The sequence below is a fragment of the Hydra vulgaris genome, chromosome 02 (genome assembly GCF_038396675.1).
Source record: "Hydra vulgaris chromosome 02, alternate assembly HydraT2T_AEP".
Lineage (NCBI taxonomy): Eukaryota > Metazoa > Cnidaria > Hydrozoa > Anthoathecata > Hydridae > Hydra > Hydra vulgaris.
In genome coordinates this window covers 67,882,374-67,904,335 of record NC_088921.1, presented here as the reverse complement: position 1 = coordinate 67,904,335, position 21,962 = coordinate 67,882,374, and the positions used below count along the sequence as shown (strand labels likewise).

General features: G+C 26.8%; 1 protein-coding gene across 2 annotated transcripts in view; it reads left to right on the top strand.

The window, feature by feature from the left end:
• The window catches only part of LOC101239935 (voltage-dependent L-type calcium channel subunit alpha-1D), a 109,418-nt gene that overhangs the window by 28,102 nt on the left and 59,354 nt on the right, over positions 1-21,962 (top strand). For both annotated transcript variants that reach the window (XM_065791769.1, XM_065791770.1), the window contains 12 exons: positions 8,777-8,991; positions 9,124-9,233; positions 9,702-9,817; positions 11,249-11,542; positions 11,685-11,797; positions 11,882-11,979; positions 14,139-14,270; positions 16,617-16,692; positions 16,777-16,900; positions 17,472-17,979; positions 18,712-18,742; positions 18,951-19,128. In XM_065791769.1, the coding sequence (XP_065647841.1) occupies positions 8,777-8,991; positions 9,124-9,233; positions 9,702-9,817; positions 11,249-11,542; positions 11,685-11,797; positions 11,882-11,979; positions 14,139-14,270; positions 16,617-16,692; positions 16,777-16,900; positions 17,472-17,979; positions 18,712-18,742; positions 18,951-19,128 (1,995 nt within the window). The remainder of the gene's footprint in view (positions 1-8,776; positions 8,992-9,123; positions 9,234-9,701; positions 9,818-11,248; positions 11,543-11,684; positions 11,798-11,881; positions 11,980-14,138; positions 14,271-16,616; positions 16,693-16,776; positions 16,901-17,471; positions 17,980-18,711; positions 18,743-18,950; positions 19,129-21,962) is intronic.

Sequence of the window (21,962 nt, the reverse complement as noted above, 5' to 3'; positions counted from 1 at the left end):
AGAAAAAGTGATGATGACGCAATTTTTAAGCTTGCTGCTGTAGCTGCAGGAAAAGTTAATCTTAATCAAAATTGAATCAAAAGCGACACTTTCAGTAAGTTTTCGTGCACGCCAGTGTGATGCTATATCTGCTCCACAATCTACTGCATTTTCTTGGAGATTGAGCGTAAAGACATCTCTTGAAAAACCAAGATACATTATTGTTGGATTTCAAACAAGTAAGGATGGAGACCAAAATGCTAATTCTTCAATATTTAATCATTGTGACTTGAAAAATATGTACATTATGCTTAATCAGGAAAGATATCCTGCTGTTGATTATAATTTATCATTCCCAAACCAGCAATTTTCAAGAGCTTATAGAGATGCAGCTGTGTTTAATGAAAAATTTTATGGAATGAATGAATTGATTACACACAGCAAAATAACTCCTTCTGAGTATAAAGATTTATACCCACTTTTTGTTTTTGATGTTAGTAGGCAATCAGAAAGATTAAAATCATCAACAATAGATGTACAAATTAAAGCAAAATTTAATACAGCTGTTCCAGCAAATACTGAAGCAATTGCAGTTGTAATATCTGATAGAATGTTAGAATTTCAATCAGACGGAAATAAAATGAATGCTGTTTATTAAATTTTTTTGAAAATTAATTAATTTTTTTTCTTTATATATTAAAAGAATGAAATATACAAAGAAATGTTTAAAAAATCTATTAGAAGAAAATAACATTCCAAAAACATCTGACAATCTCGCTACATTGCTAATGATTGCTATAGATAATGGGTTATTAAATAAAAAATCTATTATGACTGAAGTGAAAGAAGTAAATGAGAAAAGACCAGTTGGCAGACATAGAATACATCCAGTAATAGAAAATAATGAAAAGAATCCAATTGGTAGACCTAGAAAAAATGTGAAAAAAGCGAAAAAGAAAAAAAAAAAAAATAGATCCAAAATATGAAAGATTAAGAACAATTAAGAAAAAACCAGTCACTGTTAAATAAAGAAACATGGAAACTGGAGAAATAAAAATATATAAATCATTATATAGTCCTATGTGTGAAACTAAGCATGAATGGAGATATCTTGAATTACGTGATGGAAATGTTGATAATGGATTTAAGGTTGAAATATTAAGTTCTGAAAAAATAAATTCTGAAAAATTTAAAAAATAAAAGATGCTTAAAAAATACTTACATGTGCTTTGTAAATATTTTTAATAATAAAAATATAATAAGATTTTTTTTATTTTGAAAAATTATTTAAAGAAAATATAAATATAGAAAAAAATCTTGCTATATAAAAAATGGAAAATCAAAATATACTCAATGAACTTATTCCAGATATAACATCTTCAGAAATTTTAACCCCTACACCTTTTGTATATAAAACATTGACAATTACAAAAGAACAGGAGATTGCAAAATATCGAAGAATTGAATATTATTATAGAATGCAAGGATGGGGATGTATTTAAAAATTAAAATCAGAATAAAGATATAATAATAAAAACGACAAGATTTTTTATTTTGAAAAATTTAAAGAAAAATGGAAAACAAAAATGTCAGAGAATTAAAACAAATCGCAAAAGAGCAAAAAATTAAATATTATTATAGAATGAGAAAAAGTGATCTCATAAGAGTGTTACAATCTACATCAGTCGAACAGAAAAATATATTAGACAAACATATTCCGGATATATCATCTTCAACAGTTTTAACTCCTACACCTTTTATTGCAACTAATACAGCAATATCTCAAAAAGAATCAAGTAATATATACAATTCTATTGCAGATTGGATTATGTCTTATGTTCCTGATAAAATTAAAAAAACAGCTAATGAAAAGATGAAAGCATTAAAATCTAAAGTTGTAGAGTTGTACAATAAATTTGGAAAACAAATAGAATTTAAATTAAAGAAATCATCTATTAAAAATGTGACAAAATAATTTACAGCTAAAGGAATAGAAGGTTACGATGCTTCATCCTTCAAAAATGCTGCTAAAAATAGCACTATTAAAGTACTAAAAGAAAATAAAAATTCATAACTTTATATAGTTCTCTATTGTGAAATGGAGCGTACTTCTATTCTGATAGGAAAAACTATAATCACAACTGGTGTATTTAGAACCAATAATCAAGTTGTATTAGAATCAACAGATTTAGATGAGTTTTATGAAATATCAAAGCAGAAAATTTTAGAATCATTATCATTATATCAACAGTCTGGGTCATGTTGGATGTTTGTTTCTGTTGAAAATATGGATATAAATATTATAGAGTATAATATTTGGATATGAAAATTCATCAGTTTATCCTTTACGTATATCTGATACTGACAACCGTCTATATTTAATAGATTTATTATTAATTTTAAATGAAACTACTAATCATTATTGTTTAATAAAAAATTTTAACAGATTACTTTCTTCACAAACATCAAAGACACAACATAAAATATACTATTGTAGGAATTGCTTATTAGGATTTAATACTGAAGAATCTTTATCAAAGCACAAATCGCATTGTAACACTCATGATTCAGTACGTATTCCAGCATCAAATTCAACAATGCAATTCATTAATCATAATAGACCAATCAACACTTGTGAATCAAATCCGAATGATTCATATACTAAGCAATATCAAAAACATATTCCAAGTTCATTCTGTTGTCATATTAAATGTTTTGGCAAAAGTATTTATCAAAGCAGCCCAGTTACATTTACTTCAACTAATAAAACAGATGATGTTGCACAAATTTTTGTTGATAGTTTACAAGAAGATATCACAAAAATTTATAACATGATTAAATTTCCAAAAAAGATAATATTTACTCCTGAAAACAAGCTTGATTTTAATGCTGCAGTATCATGTCACATTTGTGGAGAAGATCTTGGAAAAGATAAAGTACGTGACCATTGTCATATTACTGGAAAATATAGAGGTGCTGCTCATCAAAATTGCAATTTAAATTATAAAATTCCAAAATTTTAAACTTTCACAACTTATCTGGTTATGATTCTCACTTGTTTATAAAGAAATTATCAGGAGGAAAGTTGAGTTGTATACCAAACAATAAAGAAAAATATTTAAGCTTTTCTTGAGAAAATAAAGATGATGAGTTTATTAAAGATGGAAAGAAAGTTGAAGTTAAATGTGAACTTCGTTTCTTAGATAGTTATAGATTTATGCCTTCTAATTTAGATGCTTTATCAAAGAATTTAGCAAAAGACCAGTGCAAAAATATCAGAAAATTATATTCAGGTAAAAAATTAGATCTGTTACTAAGAAAAGGTGTATACCCATATGATTGGATTGATTGTATTAATAGATTTAATGAGACACAGTTACCGCCAAAAGAATCATTCTTTTCAAAATTAAACGATGAAGATATAAGTGATGATGATTACTCACATGCACAAATTGTATGGAATGAGTTTAATTGCAAAACATTTAGAGATTCTAATGATTTGTACAACGTTTCAGATGTGCTTTTACTTGCTGACATCTTTGAAAATTTTAGAGATGTTTACATTAATTGCTATAAATTAGATCCTGCTTGGTATTATACATCACCAGGATTAGCTTGGGATGCAGCATTGAAGAAAACAAAGATAAAATTAGAATTGCTAAGTGATTACGATATGATACTGATGATAAAGAAAGGAATACGAGGTAGAATTAGTATGATATATAATAGATTAGGAACTTCTAATAATAAGTACATGGGCGATAAATATGACCAAAGCAAACAATCAACTTATATACAGTATCTAGCTGCTAATAATTTATATGGATGGGCAATGAGTAAACCACTTCCAACACATGGTTTTAAATGAATGGATGAAAATGAGTTGATGAACTGGAAATCAATTCCATGTATACTGGAAGTTGATTTAGATTACCCTGAATATCTACATGATGAACATAATGATTATCCACTTGCACCTGAAAGAATAACTATTGATAAAGTTGAAAAGTAAGTACCTAACTCAAATAATAAGAAAAATTATATAGTACATTATGAAAATCTTAAATTGTATGAAAGATTAGGATTAAAGATTACAAAATTCATAGAAGAATAAAATTTGAAGAAAGAGCATGGCTAAATGAATACATTGAACTAAATACAAACCTTAGAACTAAAGCAACTAATGAGTTTGAAAAAGACTTTTTTAAACTCATGAATAATTCAGTATTTGGAAAAACAATGGAGAATATTGAAAACAGAGTTGATATTAGATTAGTAACTTTGAAAGTTGAACAATATTTGATGAAAACTTAATTGCAATACATATGAAAAGAACAAAATTAAAATATGCTAAACCAATTTACTTAGGAATGTGTATGTTAGATTTGAGCAAAACACTAATGTACAAATTTTATTATGGTTACATAAAGAAAAAATATGTTGATCGAGCAAAACTATTATTCACAGATACAGATTCATTTGCATATGAAATTAAAACAGAAGACTTTTACGCAGATATTTCTAAAGATATTGAAAGCAAATTTGATACAATTGAATTTGACTCAAAGCACCTAGCAATTAATAATGCCGATTTTAAAGTTGGTGTTAATAAGAAAGTAATAAGAATGTTTAAAGATGAGACTGGAGGAGTACAAATTGAAGAATTTGTAGGACTCAGATCAAAGTTGTATTCTTACAAAGTACATGGAAAAGATAACAGAAAATGTAAGGGAGTAAAGAAAAATGTAGTTAAAAAGTATATAGTACATGAAGATTATAAAGATTGTTTATTAAATAAAAAGATTCATATTAGGAAAATGAATGTGATAAGGCCCCGTTTACATGAAATTTACACAGAAGAGGTCAATAAAATAGCATTAAGCGCAGAAGACGATAAAAGATTTATTTTAGAAGATAGAATACACACATTAGCATATGAACACTACAAACTAAAAGAAGTAAATAATTTATAGGTCAAATAGGTCAAAGAGCCCAAATTGTTTTTTTTTAAAAAAAAAACAATTTATAAGTAAAAATGGAAAAAATTAATAACAATTATCAATGTAGAAGGAATAATTTTACCAAATGAATTACTAACAAATTTCCAATTGATCAAAACAGCAAAAAGACTAAAACTAAAACATTTTGAAGGTGTATTTGTAAGAGATGAATTACCTAAAAATACACAAAAAAAAGAATTTGGAATATTAAATACAGGAGATTCAAGTACGTAGGGATTTCATTGGATTTGCTGGTACAAAGACAGAGATAAAAAACTAAGTTTTGACTCTTATGGACAACCACCACCAGTTGAAATTGCTAATTATTTAAAAAGTCCTATTTATTATAATAGTGATAGAATTCAATTTGGAAATACCTCATTCTGTGGACACTTGTGTTTATATGTTTTAAAAAAACTAGATGAAGGATGCAATTTTCAAAATATTATTAATAATCTATGGTAATTTAAAAAATCTATTTTAAAAAATATATTGTAAAAAAAATTTCTTTTTATATTGTATATAAAAACAAAATGACTGTTGATAAATTCGAACGCGACACTAATTCAGTTGTAGCTGTAAATGGTTTAACAATATCTCAAGCTAACTTGATCATTAGGAGAGATGGACAAAATAATGCAACTAGTAATATTAATATGAATTTTAATAAATTAATAAATGTAGCAGAACCTACTTACTCACATGATGCTACTACAAAAAATTATGTTGATGATAAAACACTTAATCTTAATGAATTAGGAATAACACCAAATTCAAGTTTATCATGCCTTGGAGTAAACAGACTGTTCTACCAAATACAGGTGCTGATGCAACAACAGTTTTTGTACAACCTTCTGGTCTTGATACTCTAAGAAAACTATGGCTAGCATTTCAAGGATTCGGTTCTAATCATAATGTGCCAGGTAATGTATATACGCAGGTAACGTATAACGCAATATACGCAGATCATGCACTTTGCGTAGGAGATTATTCTACTTCTACAGTGTTGGAGTAAGTGATATTCCTTTAGCCTGTGGTTTATTATTTTCTCCACTTGACCCACTTAATAAGTCATTTTATGCAAACTCTTTACAAGGCTTTAATGTGCATATGGCTAATGTATTAGGAGGATACTTTACACTAGATTTACCATTTAATACTAGTCTAGTAATTCAATTATACAATAAAACTCCACTAACATATTGCATACAACCTTTTATTACAATGCTGAATACATCAATACCTTAATCATTATCATCTATTAAATTATACTCAGAAACAATTAGATATACAAGCACAACTTATGGTAGATAATATATATCATTAGACACAACAGACAGTGCTGATCATGGTGTTTATCTTAAATATATTATAATGCATAATATTGATAAATCTGGAGAGCGATGGGAAACTGGAGTACGCATATATGAAGCATACAATTCTCCAGTAAATACAAGCTCTGTTATACAACTTTGGACACAATATAACAAAAATAAATACAAATTACTTTCTGGATTTGATGCGAATAGTGTTTGTATATACTGCTCATCTGGTTTTGAAGACTTTTATCTTTCTTCGTGGAACGCTGGTAATATTAAATCATTTAATAATGAATCATCTGGACTATTGTATCAATCAAAAGATTTGATTGACTCTACAACTACTATCGCATTTTACAGAAATTTTACTGATTCCATGCCTAGTGCTCCTACTGGAAGAAAATTAGTAGTTACATTAAACTCTGGGGATGCACAAACTGGACAATCGCAATTTTGCTGCAATAGGGCATGTTTTCTTTTACGCATGAGCTATATTACATTTACGCTTAGGCTATATTACATTTACGCGTATATTTCATTTGTGAAATCAATGAGCTATAGCTTAACTTAAAAAATTGATTTAAAATTATGAAAAATTTTTGACTTAAAAAATTATGTATATATTATAGTAGTTATACTACCATTATTTTATTTTTATATTATTTTATTTTAGCTCAGATATTATGGTTATGATGTAACCATAGTTTATATATATATATATATATATATATATATATATATATATATATATATATATATATATATATATATATATATTATGGTTATGATGAAGCTTATTTTTATTTTATCTTAGCTCAGAAATTATGGTTATGATCATAGCTGAAATATGATATGAAATTATGGTTGAAATTATGGTTGAAATAAATTTTGACCCAGAATCCGTTAGTTAACAAAATATGGTTGAAGTTATAGCTTAAATATGATATGAAATTATGCATGAAATTATGGTTGAAATAAATTTTGTTCCAGAATCGGCATATTATACTACTTGCTTCTGATCACGCTTTGATCTCTCTAAAACCATTATCTCATTCTTCTTCATCATCTGAGTCCCCTATTATTGTACCTCTTACTACTACCTTAAAGCTGACGGGACTCAGCTTTAAGGTAGTAGTAAGAGGTACAATAATAGGGTTAATTTTCTTTCTGATGGCCCTTGGGTAGAAATCTTTCATCTTCCTGCTGACAAATGTGCTTCTTACATAACTTTGTGGATTCAGGCAGGCAAGGAATCTTTTATTCCCTCTCGATGCTTCCAAGTTAAGCCTCACTCTTTTCTATGATTTTCCTTACATTGTGCTGCTTCAATGAATAAGTCCTGAAAATTTCACTAAAAAAGTTAAGTAAATTAAGAATGCACTAGTCCACAAGCTTTTGGAGCGTCGATAACAAAAGTTTATCAGACAATAAACTATTAGCTTTAAATGCAAAATAAATATTTACAAATAAACAGTAATTAGTTTCCTTGCTTTCCTGTGCATTGATAAAAACAGTTTAGTAAAAACGTTTAAAATACAAATTTTAAAGTTGTCCTTATTTTTAGCGCAAATAATAAAGTATTTCCCTTATGACAGACAAAAGTTGCTATTAAAGTAGTACTTATGACTTTTTGATAAAATTTATTAAATTTTATCAAAAAATGCTTTTATTTTCTTTATAATATTTGATTTTTTAATCAACTAACTTGTATCAATTTTGGTAGTGGAAAATAACAAATGCCCTAAAAAAAAGAAAAAAAAAGAGTAAAATATTAAGGTATATTATATTTTTTACCAAAAGTTTTTTTTTTCAATTTTCCTTTTTTTTTGTTTATTTTATTTAGATATTCTATTTCATATAGTATTCGAATTTCTTTCTTCAAATCTTGCTTTTTTATCGAATATTCTCTGTAGCTTCTTAGAGCTTTATTTTGCCGCAAATTCTTAAAATGCCTACTATCTAAAAATGTGGTTAAAAAAAGGTGCTTTTCTATCAATTTTAAATGATCAATTCAGCAAATCAAGTATTCACAAGGATTTCATCTTGTGGGTGTTTTAACATTAGTCCTTTTGAACTGATAAAGTTCAGCTTGATGAACTTCATAATATTCTACTCAAAGCGTTCTACATGTTTCACAAATGCTTTAGGGAACTCATGTGTCATCAAATTTGATTTGTTGAGCATAGGCAATTTAAATTTTTTTCTCCTAAAACCTTAAAAATGCTTACTTCACAGATTTTGCTTCTGGACTAAATTTTCCCAAAATTTGTTTTGGGAAAAGGCATTTTTTGTTTTTATATATTACCTAAAAATTATACTTATATATTATTTTTATAAAGTTGTACTTTAAAATCGTTTCATTTTCAAAATCTAAATTTAGTAAAACAAATATGTAGAAAATATTATCTATATTTTCTACAACATTTTATTGAAAGTTTTTTTATCTTTATAATTTTTTTAAACTTTTTTGTTTCATAGTTAGTTTATCTAAAGATGGTACTTACAGAGCATGTGACAGTATGATTAATGAATACTTTTTTGTTCATGGTAATGAATGCTCTAGTAATGAAACTTGTTCCAGATTTACTCCTGGTGTTAACCAAGGGATTTCATCTTTTGATAACATTTTTTATTCAATGCTTACTGTATTCCAATGTGTTACATTAGAAGGATGGACTGATATTATGTATTATGTATGCTTGATTTTAATTTTTCCGTTAATATATTTAATCTTTAAAATCTTTAAAAAGAAGTTTAATATTTTGATTATATTAACATATTTAATCTTTTAGATTTTAAATTTAAAATTATTATTAAATTTTTAGACACAAGATGTAATGGACTTAGTTGGCATTATTTGGAATACATATTATGTAACTTTAATTTTGGTTGGTTCATTTTTTATGTTACACCTGGTACTTGGTGTACTTAGCAGGTCATTTAATACTGTATTAAAAAATTTTTTTTTTGCATTATTCGCATAAATTTTTTTGCATACAGAGAATTTTTCATGTAGCATTCATTAGCATGTATTATTCGCATAAACTTTTTTGCATACAGAGAATTTTTCATGTTTTCATGTTTTTCATGTAGCATTCAACAAAATAAAATAAAGTTTTTTATTTTTTAAAAAAGTGTTTTTTTGAGTTTAGATTCTTGATTAGTTTTTTGAAGAGTTTTTTTTTAAGGTTCAGTTTTTAATTTTTGTTTTTTCTTTTTTTCTATATGCTTCACGTTTTTTGAAATAAATTTCAAATTTTAAAAATTAAAAAAGAAAAATCTATGAAATTATTTAAATAAGCAAAAAAAGATAATGTGAATTGCTAAGCAACAGTTTTGTTTTGATAACTCCAAAGATTATTCGGGTTTAAAATTTCTTAACTTATTACAAACTAACATTTAGTGAATTTGCTAAAGAACGAGAAAAGGTCGAAAATAGGCAATCATTTTTCAAGTTGCGGGAAGACCAACAATGTCAAAAAATTTCTGATTTTTATTTAGAATGGATTTCTAAAGGAGGTAAAAAGTTTTCTAGGATTTTTTTGTTATTTTGTACTAGTTTAATAACTTTTTTTTCAGTTTTTTTTTTTTTTTACAAAAAATATAAATATATAAAATTAAAATTATAGAAGTTAAAAATATTGTGCGTATTTTGTACATCTAAAATAAACTGAAGAGAATTTTTAAACTGAAGAGAATAGAAAATAGAAAATAAACTAAGAAGAGAATTGAAAGAAGAGAATGAACTAAGAGAAGTAAAGAGAAAGAAAAAAAGCTGCATACCATAAAAAATTGTAGCATACTCCTATAGTCAAATATTTAAAATAATTTTTTTTTTAAATGCAATATATAATAAATAAGTTTTTACGCCTTTTGCAATCAACCTTGGTTTGACACTAGCTTTTTTAAAATAAAATAAAAATTTAATACAAGTGATTCATCTTGTCAATGATCAAGAAAATGGTTTCTTGGTGGTTTTGATCACCAATAATGATTAAATAAAGCTTTGATTGTTTTTTATTTTCGATGACTTTATCTTTGATACTTAGTTTTTTAATTTTTTATGATGGTTGTTAAAATAAATGATGCATTGCTTTCTACCATTATTTTGTCTTTTTTTATTTTTATTTAATAATTCATTTTCTTTGAAATAATCTCTAGCTAATCAGTGTTCCTAAAGCATGTATAACAATTTCATCGGCATTCCTTATAACATTACTTTTTGCTAAACACTTGCAAAAGTCAAAAACAAATATTAAAAAACAATGGACCAAATGTAAAAATCTTGAGAAGACTAAGCCAGGTTTAAAGTTGAGTTCTTTTCATTTTTAAATTTTCAGTTATAAAGTTTTAAAATGGGATTTACATTTTACTTCAACTTTCTGAAAACTTAAAAAATTTTTTTTTTAATTTCACTGTCTAAAAAATTACATTTTTAATTAAATTTAAAAATATGCTTATTTGCTAATTATAAACATTGAAAAAAAGAAAACTTTAATTTAATTATAGTTTTTTTTCTCAATGTTTATAAAATGATTATTTTTTAAATTTTGCTTCTTTTGAGACCCAACTTGATATACTTTTGAAGAAATTTATTTTTGATAATATTAGAGACCTGTCTAATGTTTGGACTTAAGCTAACCCTAAAGATATTTTTTTTTATGAAAATTTTTTAAATCCAGTATTATTTTATTACATAGAACACATTTAAAGGGTGGTAGCAGACAATTTAAAATAAAAGTTATTTTTTGAGACACCCTAATACATACATACATACATACATACATACATACATACATACATACATACATACATACATACATACATACATACATACATACATACATACATGCATACATATTATGTATATATATTTATGAATATATGTAAGTATGCTACATACATATATTTAAAAATATATATTTATATCTAAAAATTGTTTCAATTTAGAAGATTTGACCATTATAAGTGAAAATACAAAAGAGTCTCAAAAAGAAACTTCATTAAGTAGCATTATTTCTAATCCAGCTGTTGTTCTTTCCTCTTTGAATTTACAACTGCATATAAAAAGTTATCATTCCAAATCGGTTATTTCATTCCATATAAAGCACTTGCGACTTAAACTACGCAATTTTATCAAGCGTAACATTTTTTTTTGGTTTGTTGTGGCTATGGTTTCAATAAACACTTTTATCTTAGCAACATATCATTATAAACAACCAATTTGGCTTACAGACGTTCAAAGTAAGTTTAATTTTATTATTTATTATCTTGTTTAATTTTTTTAAATTTTTAGTTTAAGCTAAGTTTTTAATTTAAATTTTAGTTTATTTGTTGTTATACTATTATTTTTATTAATTAGAAGATAAATTTTATTTGTTTTTAGAATTAGCTGAAAAAACTTTTACAGTATTTTTCATTCTTGAAATGCTGTTAAAGGTGTTTGCATTGTCATTTCATGGATATTGCAAATCAAGATTTAATGTATTTGAATTAATTGTGAGTAACTAAATATTTTTCTCCTATTTTAAAAATTTTAAGTTCATACTTTTTCATATACATTTTATTTATTTTGGTAAACAGGTAGTGATACTAAGTATATTTGATATAACAACAAAACTTGGTGCTGGTGTTAGTGTTCTACAATGTCTGAGGTTGCTAAGGGTTTTTAAAGTTACAAAGTAAGTTATCAAATGTTTTTTTTTCTAATTCTTATATCTTATAAGATTTCAAAATGAACTTTTAATTAAATTTTTAACTTCTCTAATCTTATCTTTTTAAAGGTTTTTAGTTTTATAAAATGTTTGAAAAATTAAGTTAGTAATTATAAAAAATAGGTAGAATTTCTAAAGAATATTTAATGTTATAAAATATTTAATGGTTCAAATTCTGTCCAAGAGCTGATTATAAAAATTTATAAAGCCTTCCTGAAGGTCTAAAATAAACATTTTAGAACTTTTTGCAATATTTTATATCATTGTTTCAGAGTAAAAAGTTTTCATGTCTATCATAATTTATGATTACATGAAATGAACACATTGGGCTTTAGTAAAAAAAATGTTTTATTTTTTCTGAAAAATGTTGAATTAATATGTAATCATAAGATTTTATGATAAATATGTCTCTACTGCTTTAAGAAGCTTGATAATATTTATAAAGACTTTCAAAAATTTTAATAAAAAAAAGTAACTAATCTGATAAATATATTGTTGAAATAGTATTGAAAACTAAGTAACGCTTAATATACAAATTGTTGATTACTATTTCTTTTTTGTTTATCAATAATGACAGAATTTATTTCATTTTTAAATAATGATAGAAAAATGAAAAATAAATCACTATAGGTATAACTTATTTAAAAAAAAAAAGTTTTTATTTATCAAAAATACTTCATGTATGTTTAAAATAAGGAATTAAAATTCATTGAATAAAATATTGAACAAGAAAATGGTGGGTGGATTTTCCGAATCCAAACAGTTTTTCAAACAAAGAAGAAAGAGAAGGAAAATATTTAAAAGTCTTTAGATGGAGTCTCCATAAAAATGCTAATCTTGGGCCAATGCTAACTGCATTAGCCCAAAAAACCCAAGGAAATCACTAAAGAAATAATAAACTTATAGCAAAAAAAAAAAATTACATTTATCTAGTTTAACAATTCAAAAATACTTCTTGTATATGTAAAATGAAGAACAGTAATTACATAAAATTTCTGACAAAGAGGATGGTGGATGGGTTAGTATCCTTCTTTTTCTCCATGTTTTTCAGGCAATGAAGAAAAAAAAAGAGAGGTGATAAAAAAAAAAGAACTTTTTTTGCTATAATTAGTGTTTTTTTATCCGACATGAAACTTTAAAAAACCAAATAAAAGTTTTAATCTTAACTATTGTTTTATTTTGTAACATTGTTATTTTGTAATTTTGTAACAAAATTTGTTATTTTGTAGTTTTGTAACAAAATTTGTTATTTTGTAATTTTGTAACAAAATTTGTTATTTTGTAATTTTGTTACAAAATTTGTTATTTTGTAAAAAAATTTTGTAACAAGAGTTTGTTATTTATTACCATAACTTAAAAGCAACAATATTTTTGCTCCACATGTGTGTACTCAAGTTAAATATATGGTGGAGAAAATTTTTGTAGTCTTTGAAGTAAGTTTTCATCCATAGAATTGAACCTCTTGCAAAATTTACCAGGTCTACACGCTTATTGTGAGAATAATTTAAATATATTGGTTCTATTGTGACATATCAACAGACTTTGATAAAGATGCTTGTCATCTCCATAAGCTCTCCTCAAAGGTATATCTGGGAAAGTTTCTAAAGTTATTAGTTTTTTTTATCTAAATGTATTTTTAAAGTTGCACTTGATAGACAACACTCTCAGTTCTGTCTTCAGTTTGATAACCTGTACTACAACTATGATAACCTGTACTACAACTACATTAACTTGTATTACAAGGTTTCATCCTTAGATTTGTATGGTTTCTCATCTACATAAATGTTCTTTCTGATAATTGTACTTTTAAAGTGGAGCTATTTGTTAATGACACAACTATATCTCCAGTCTTAACAAAACATCATCGTTTTTTGGTTTCATAAAGCAAGCTTGTCTATAAATGTTAGGTTGTTTGAGTGTTGGTCCTTGAAGAAATATTTAACAAATGGCATTGTGCATCAAGTGACTGTCACCTTTTAAAACTCTAATACCACTTCTAATAAAAAATCTTCCTTTCACATATATGAAACAATATGACAGACAGAAGCAATATAGACACGCACATACATAAAAATCATTTCATTTTTTACAAAAATAGATAGTATTTTGATTCCCTCCCTTTTTAGATATTGGTCAAGACTGCGTAATCTAGTTGCATCGTTTATGAATGCTGTAAATTCAATTCTCAGCCTTTTGTTTCTCCTTCTTTTGTATATACTAATCAATGCTCTTCTTGGAATGCAACTTTTTGGTGGAAAGTAGGTTATTTTGTATTATTAAAAAAAACAGAAATTAGTATATATATAAATATATATATATATATATATATATATATATATATATATATATATATATATATATATATATATTTATATATATATATGTGTGTGTGTGTATATATATATATATCCACATGCACCTAATTCTGCATTTATATATGTATGTATGTATATATATATCCGCATCTAATTCTGCATTTATATGTGTATGTATGTATGTATGTATGTATGTATAAATATATATATATCTGCATGCATCTAATTCTGCATTTATATGTGTATGTATGTATATATATATATATATATATATATATATATATATATATATATATATATATATATATATATATATATATATATATATATATACAGTGCTGGCCAAAAAGATCCAACCACACATTATTTATCTATGTATACAGTATGTACATTGTAGTGTAGGTGCTTTCCTTGGAATTTCACCATCACGCTTTGCATGCGTGATTGGCTAGTTATCAGCCAATCAAAACAGTTGTACCATTGTTATATATACCATCGCATGCGTGGATGTGAATTACTATTTGCATTTGACTATGGCGACAACATCACCTGGAAGACGTGCTAAAATACAACTTTTGATGGAAGACGAGAAGTCTGAATGTATGATCTGCATGTTTACAAATGCCTAAGACAACTGTTCACAACCTGATTCAGTACATCAAGTCAACCGGCACCAGCGCTGCAGGAAGATCCAGTGGCAGACCGAAATGTACCACATCAAAAACTGACGCTATGATCTGCCGTGCAGCCACGAAGGACCCACTGGCATCATCTTCACAAATTCCTAATGAACTGCCTCCTGATGTGAATGTGAGCTCTCGCACCATTCAGCGGCGTCTTGTGGACAATTTTGATCTTCGATCCTATCGCACTGCATTAAAACCACAACTATCTCAGAAAAATATTTGTGACCGCCTCAAATTTTGTAAAGCACATAAAATTTGGACTGTGGCAATATGGCGACGTGTCATGTTCTCAGACGAATCGCAGCTGAAACAATTTGCTACGCATAAAGTGAATGTTCGACGGCCACCAAACACACACTAAAATGCCCTTTATGTTGCTCTAGTGGTAAAACATTGCCCTGCAATTATGGTTTGGGGAGCAATTACTGCCAGAGGTCGAGCGGGAATCCATCTCATGCCGCCAGGTGAAACTATCAAAGCTGTTAATTATTTGCAAATAATAAAGAAAAATGTTCCTATTTGGCTCAGAACTCGCAACTGTGACATCTTTATGCATGACGGTGCGCCATATCATCAGGCAAAGATCATCAAGACATGGTTTCAATTGAATTCCATCAATGTTCTTGCTCCATGGCCTGGCTCGTCACCGGATTTAAACTCCATTGAAAATTGCTGGGTAAAATTGAAAGCAGAAGTGGCAAAAGCAAACTCGGCGTCGGCGACAACTTTGAAGGAGACTATACTGGAGGCGTGGTCCCAAAAAATAACGCCTAATTACTGTTACTCTCTTGTTGTCTCTATGCCTCAAAGAATAGAAGCTGTCCTCAAAGCTGGAGGAAGACAATCGCGTGGTCCCAAAAAATAACGCCTGATTACTGTTACTCTCTTGTTGCCTCTATGCCTCGAAGAATAGAAGCTGTCCTCAAAGCTGGAGGAAGACATTCGAGGTACTAGAAACACTTTTTTGATGTGAACTACTTGTTGGTTTCTTCGAAACTTTTAAAGATCGCTTTTACAAGCGCAATAATTCCTTTCATTATGAATGTGGGTCAAACTCTACCAAACTTTCTAAATTTGTGTGGAGTGTAAAAAAGAAAGGTGTAAATCCTGTCCTTTCGTGGAAAATATTAGACCAGGCTGAACCGTTTAAACCTGGTGGTAAGTCATGCAATTTATGCTTGATGGAAAAATATCATATAATTTCATCCCCATTGCCTTTACTAAATAAGAAACGAACTTGCGTCCAAGTGTCACCATGAAAACAAATATATGATGAATAACTTTAATGTTATCAAAGAAGACACTCCACTGTATTTTTAATATATTTTTTTCGTCGTTGTTTTTTTGAGATTTGTAACATCTGATGATCGCTATTTGCGTGAAACTCTGAGTAATGTTTTAAATAAATCGAGTGAAATTATATATATATATATATTATATATATATATATTATATATATATATTATATATATATATATATTATATATATATATATATATATATATATATATATATATATATATATATATATATATATATATATATATATATATATATATATAAATAAACACATTCAAAAGTAATGAAATTTTTTTCTTTTTAGGTTTAATACATTTGTAAGGGATAAATCAAGGGCAAATTTTGACAGTTTTCCTGATTCATTGCTGGCTGTGTTCCAGGTTCTCACAAGCGGTTTATTTTTACTTTTAGAAAATGCAAAATGTAAAAAAAGTTTTATTAAAATTTGTAAAATTTAATTATAGGTGATTACTGGAGAAGACTGGAATTCAGTTATGTATTCTGGAATGTTGGCATATGGTGCTCCAAACACAGTTCTTGGCATTTTAGTTTCACTTTATTTTTTACTGCTTGTTGTTTTTGGAAACTGTATCTCTTCAAACTCTATTCTAAAAATCAATTAAGTAAATTTTTGATTTAAAAAATTTTCATTTTGAGCATTTAATCAAGTACATTTTTGATTTAAGAAGTTTTCATTTTGTTTCGACCAAATTTAAAAATGTATCTCTATGAAATTTTTTACTATGAATATGAATTTATTTATTCAAATGTTTACAATTTCCTTTTAAATGATAAATTAGTTAAATGTTTTTTTTTTAATGAAATGTTTTTTTTTTAAGCTATGTTTTTATAAAATATGTAGCTAATATCTTGCCTTTTATAACATATATTTTTTTATAGCATATGTTTTTTCTTATATAGTAAAACATACTACACTGGTCTGGTATGAACCAGTGATAGAGTAATATTATTATAAATCAATCATGAACCAATATAGAGTAATATTATTATTTGTCTAGTTTTTTTCCTCAAACAATAGTAATAAACGATGCGTTTCTCTCCATCAACAATAATAATATTCTTATTGTTGCATGTATGATAAAAATATTGTAGATAGAAGTTCTGTAAAATTTTATTTTTATCTTGACAAACTTGTTAGATACCTTACTTAATGTGTTCTTGGCAATTGCTGTTGATAATCTAGCCAATGCTGACATTTTAACTCAAGATGAAAGCGAGTTGGAAAATAGAGGTATGAGTACAAGCACATTAAGTTATGGCGCACCCACAGTTGAAGAAGAAACATTATCAGTTAATAATGTTCAGTCAAAAAAAATTGAAGAAACACAAGCTGGAGTTAACGAATCACCATTTTTAACATCTTTGTCAGATGTGAAACCAATTGATTTAAAGATTAAAGTTGGCGGTGTAAATAATGGAAATAATACACTAACTTTAAATTCAAATGGACGTCAATCTTCATTTGGAAATATTGGAGACAATACTTTATCTATAGATCTTAATAGAAGACAATCATCATTTGGAGATAGTAACTTATTACCTTTGTATTTCAATAGACGCAAATCATCCCTTAGTTCTGTAGGGAAATTCCAGCTTACTTTGGCTGATGCTATTGAATCAGATGGAAAATTTAACTTAAAATCTGTGTGAGTTTTTATTAATTTTTATATGTCAAAGAAATTTAGTGAACATATGCTTAGAGTAATATAGAGTTAGGGTTAAAACATCTGTGTTGTGATATTCAATGGCAAATTTAGTTTCTATTGATTTCTCATTCAAATTTTTTATTTTGATTGCCAATTTCTTTTTAATTCTAAGTATTAGCAAAATTTATAAAAAAAATTAATTTCACAAACAGTACATTTTTTTATCCAGTTATTTATACTGTACATTGTATAGTACATTTTCTTATCTCGTTACTTATACTGTACACCCCTTCTAAAGATGCCTCAACACCCTTCCTTAAGATGTCTTAACACCCTCCTTAGATGCCTTAATACCCTTCCTAAAGATACTCTCCTACTATAGAAGGTATTTCCTAAAATGCTTCTTATTTAACAGAAAATTTTATAATAAAAGTACTTGATGTTTAAAAATTATAAATTTATACCACTTAGTTTTATTTAATCTGCATTTAACTAAACTCTAAATGGTTTTTCACCCCCTCTTTATTACCACCTATACTTCACTCCTCTGTCTTTCTTCTTCAATAAAAAAGTTTTAAACTTTATGTTATTACTTCACCTCCCTATAATGAGAAGAAAATATAACTATAACTATAATATAATAAATATAATAAACTTTATTATGTAATTCTTTTAATCTTAATACATGAAAATCTGCTGTTTTTTTTTTTTAATTTAAATTTTCTTTTTTAGGAAAAAGTATAAGAAAAATGTTCAAAAACAGGTAATCGTTGAAAAAGTTTATATATAAGTAATAAATTTTCAAAACTTTTTAACCTCATACTTTTTTTTTTTTGCAATCCTTTTACAACCCTCTTTTTATGAACTCGAGCATTTTTTTTTCTTATTTTAAGGTTTTAAAAAATTAGTTAAGATTTAAATATATTTATAAAATTTGATGTGTTTTTAAAATATTTTGTTTCATTTAACAGTGGCTGCAAATAGTTGATCAAAATACTTCATCAAAATTAAATTTAAACGTTGATGTTATTTTTAATAAAATCAATCTGAAAAAAAACACAGACTTTTATGATTTAAATGCCAATGACAAATCTCTAGACATTAATCAAAATGGTGTTGGATGTAATGGATTAGCAGAAAGTGCAGAAGGTATTATTTATAGTTCAATAAAATTTTCAAAATCATTCTAATGGGAGAAATATGAAAAAACATTTATAACCTTATTTTAGTTTTCTGAAAAAACTGTTTACCTAGTTTCATTCTTAATCATGCCTTTGTTTTATATGGTTCTTTAATTTCATTTGCTTTGCCTTTTAAGCTTTGTTTTTTTTTGTATATTTTTTTAAAAAGTTATTGCTGTAACTATGGCAATATTTAAGATAATATGAATTTTTTTAAACAATAAGATAAATCATATACAATATATAATTTATAAAACAATAAGAGTTAACTATAACATAATCATATACAGTATATAAGAGTTAGTTTTTATTTAGTATTAATAACCATGTTTTAAATCATCAATTTAAATGGGATTTATAAAATAGTTTTCTATATAAACTGTAGGATGTAGCAAACCTTTTTTAAATAGATTTCTTTTTTAATTCTTTTTTTTTTTTTCTAGTTGTCTTTTTAAATGTCTTTCCATGATAAAAATAATATCCGTCCTTAATCAAAATAATCAGCAGTCAATATGGCTAGACTTTTTTTATTATGTTAATAAATGTAATTAAAAATAATTAGGTAATAATATATAATTAATAAAAAGAGATAAATACAAATAACTTAAAAATAATTATAACAACAATAAGAATAATAAAAGAAAATAATAAAAATTAAGTAAAAAGCTTTTTTCATGACTATATTACTTTTAGAAATTAGAAAATTTAGTTTAAAAACTATTGTGCAAAATTTAGTTTTTTATTTAGGTTTTTTTTTTATGTTCATATGAAAGAGATTTGAATGCATTAACTTTTTTGTTTATAAAGTTTGTGCTTTTATTTTACTGTGAGTTATGTTTTTTTATTCCATATGTACACTGCGACCATTTTCTATAGACGCACGTAGAATTTGGCAAATTTACAGTGTTACAGTGGTAATAAAATTGTTCTAACGGTACTTTTGAATAAGTGTATGTAAGAAAACAATGATCCATTATGCATCTGATTATTAATTGTTTTGATTGTATTAAAATAATTAAATTTTTAATATTCACGTGGCAATTTTCTATAGACGCACTAAAGTTTTTACGAGTTTTGTCGCAAATTTCTTATATTCTGTAGTATTTTTTATCTTGTGAGTCGAAATTAAGTTGAACTTAAACAAATGCCGAAAGGAAAGGTCCTTACCGATATTGAAAAAGGTCAAATATTGGCTTATCATCGAGAAAAAGTTCCAAATCGAGAAATTGCTAGAAGATTGAAGAGATCAGATCATGTTATCTGTAATTTCTTGAAAAATCCAACAGATTATGCAACAATCAAGAGGAAACCAAGGAATCTAGGGTTTCAGACCGTGAAAAACGCAGAATTGTTCGACTCGCATCAAATTCATCAAGAAGTTTGAAAACAATTAAGTCAGATTTGGGTTTAAATGTTTGCAAGGAGACAATTAGAAAAGTTCTTAAAGACATCCCACACATAGAACAATCAAAAATGAATGAAGCACCAAATTTAAAGCTCGTTCACAAACAGAAACGGATGGAATTCGCCCGTGAAAACATTTGTGAAAGCGTTTGGGAACAAGTAAGAAATTTTAGATTAAATTCTCATGAATACTTAAAATGTCTAAATAGCTGAATATTTTTGTTTTCAATACCAGGTGATTTTTTCGGACGAGAAAAAGTTTAATCTTGATGGGCCTGATGGTTTTAGTGGCTACTGGCGTGATTTGAGGAAAGAACCCAAATACTTTTCGACAAGGAATTTCGGTGGTGGATCTTTGATGGTTTGGCTTGGGTTTTGTGCAACAGGAAAGTTAAATTTAGCATTTACATCTTGCAAAATGAAAAGTTCTGAATACATTGATGTGCTAAAATTATGTTTGATTCCATTTAAAAACAAATATCGACGCAAAAAGTTTCTTTTTCAACAAGACAACGCCAGCATTCACACTAGTAACGAGACTAAAGTTTGGTTTGAACCTAAAAAAATTGAGCGAATGTGGTGGCCTGCTCGTGGTCCAGATTTGAATCCTGTTGAAAACATCTGAGGAATCATTGTAAGACGTATCTATGCTGACCAGAAGCAATATAACTCCGTGGCAGAGCTAAAAGTAGCGGTGTCAGAATGCTGGGAGGATATGGAGCCAAGAGTGCTAGAAAACTTGGTGGAAAGTATGCCAAAACAAATTTATCAAGTAATTGAGCGAAAAGGAGGTCCAATCGAGTACTAAAAATGTGATAAAAACAATTTTTTGGATAGTTTTGTTAAAAAATGTCAACTGCGTCTATAGAAAATAGTCAGCTATCTTTTGAACTTAATTCATTTATGATTGACCTCTTTTCAAATTTGATATTATTTTTTGATAATTTTCGTTATTTTTTGATACTTTATTTATAATTTAATGAAATACACTATAAAAATAAAGTTAAGTACGTTTTTAAGACATAATCCACATGCGTCTATAGAAAATGGTCGCAGTGTATTTATACTAACATAAAACACTCATGGGAGAACAATTATTGCAAGCTGGGTCAGATGGAACTTTTTTTTTAGGTGTTACTTTTTTCTAGTGCTTAGGTGTTTATTTTAGTTTTAAAACTTTAATGTCATAAATGCTAATTTGTCTAAAACCAGGTTTCTTAAAAACTCTGTCCCATGTCCATGTCCCATCAGTCGCTGGTTAAAAAACAACCATAGCTGTATTCAGTGAATATAATATATAATTGAAATTTTTTAATTATATATTCATCACTTTTTTAATTATATTCTTTAGTCTCTTTTTTATAGTAAAAATAACAAAAATGAGAAAATGGAGGCCAG